A 1,464-nucleotide genomic window follows, 5' to 3' on the forward strand; every position below is an offset into this window, starting at 1 on the left:
GCGACCTGCATCCATAAATACGCAGCTGCAGCGTTTTTTTTTTTTTTTTTTTTTTTTTTTTTCACGTGACGGTCCTTCAACCAATTAAATGCCCGGAATCCCGCGCCGTCGCGGCGAAACATAACTTTCGCCTGTGGCGACGGGTGACGTCACCGGTCGTGTCGCCGTCACCATCGGCGGCGCTATAACTATAGGCACAGCCTTAGACTTGTCTTATGGCTTTATAGTGATTTCATGTAACTTCATTCCCACGTGACTTCAATTTCGAAGCAGCACTGCCACCCTGTGGAGTAACTGTCAACTACAGATTTCTACTGGAGGATTTGTGTTTGCTGAACTTGTTTCCCCGGTCTGCATTTCTTCCCCGTGTCACCTCATGCAGGGTAAGTTATAAATAAAAGCAAATTCATAAAACAGGGATATTTATATATATAAAAAAAAAATACTGATGAATGTAGTTGATCATACACATCTAAATATTACAAATGAATTACATTTACAGATATATAGATGCAGACACAATATAATTAAATACATGAAATAGATGGCACACAAATGTGTTCGTGTGAGTTGGGCAATACTAGGCAAAGCAAATGTGATCACTGTTTATTGAGATAAACTTCCAACCAATCCTATTACCACGCGGCGTTTTTTTATAAACAGTAACGGCTTTCACTGAGCCAATCAGACTAAAGACTTTTTCAGCCAATCAAAATCAAGGAACGTCTTCCAGTGCAATTCACTTTCTCCCCTCATGGGGTGTCTGTGGTTTTCACTCAGGTCCGCTCATACTGCATATAAGCAGCAGCTTTACCGCAATTACCTCATTCGCTTCCTGTTTTGACACTTTGCAGAATGACTGGTCGCGGCAAAGGAGGAAAAGGGCTCGGGAAAGGAGGCGCCAAGAGGCACAGGAAGGTTCTTCGTGACAACATCCAAGGCATAACCAAGCCAGCTATCCGCCGCCTGGCTCGCAGAGGAGGAGTGAAGCGCATCTCCGGTCTCATCTATGAAGAGACCCGTGGGGTGCTCAAGGTTTTCCTGGAGAATGTGATCCGGGACGCGGTCACCTACACCGAGCACGCTAAGAGGAAGACAGTCACCGCTATGGACGTGGTGTATGCTCTCAAGCGCCAGGGCCGCACTCTCTATGGATTCGGAGGCTAAACGGTGACACTTCTTACCAACTGATGATACGGAATTCACATTCATTTAACCCAAAGGCTCTTTTAAGGGCCACCCACATTCTCCTGTATAGAGCTCTGGTTACACCGCCATCTTATTCTTACCCGTTTTCATGTTGCTGTCTCTGACGGGACTCAATATTTCATATTGGAAACGGGTTAGAGAAATACAAATCACTACAAAACCACCCATATTGTGACAGCATTTTGTTACAGCGCTTTATCTACGATTCTTTTCTATGAATTGACATGTACACTCGTGAGTTATATAAACTTTGCT

At 44.3% G+C, this 1,464-nt stretch overlaps 1 protein-coding gene across 1 annotated transcript; it reads left to right on the forward strand.

Annotated features, from left to right (window-relative positions):
- The first annotated feature begins 827 nt into the window (after positions 1–827).
- Positions 828–1,239, forward strand: LOC142485871 (histone H4). Its single transcript, XM_075584583.1, has one exon. It carries the CDS (start codon positions 856–858, stop codon positions 1,165–1,167), a length of 312 nt encoding a protein of 103 aa, XP_075440698.1. The 5' UTR covers positions 828–855; the 3' UTR covers positions 1,168–1,239.
- The last annotated feature ends 225 nt before the right edge of the window (positions 1,240–1,464 follow it).

The sequence above is a fragment of the Ascaphus truei genome, unplaced genomic scaffold (genome assembly GCF_040206685.1).
Source record: "Ascaphus truei isolate aAscTru1 unplaced genomic scaffold, aAscTru1.hap1 HAP1_SCAFFOLD_662, whole genome shotgun sequence".
NCBI classification, from domain to species: domain Eukaryota; kingdom Metazoa; phylum Chordata; class Amphibia; order Anura; family Ascaphidae; genus Ascaphus; species Ascaphus truei.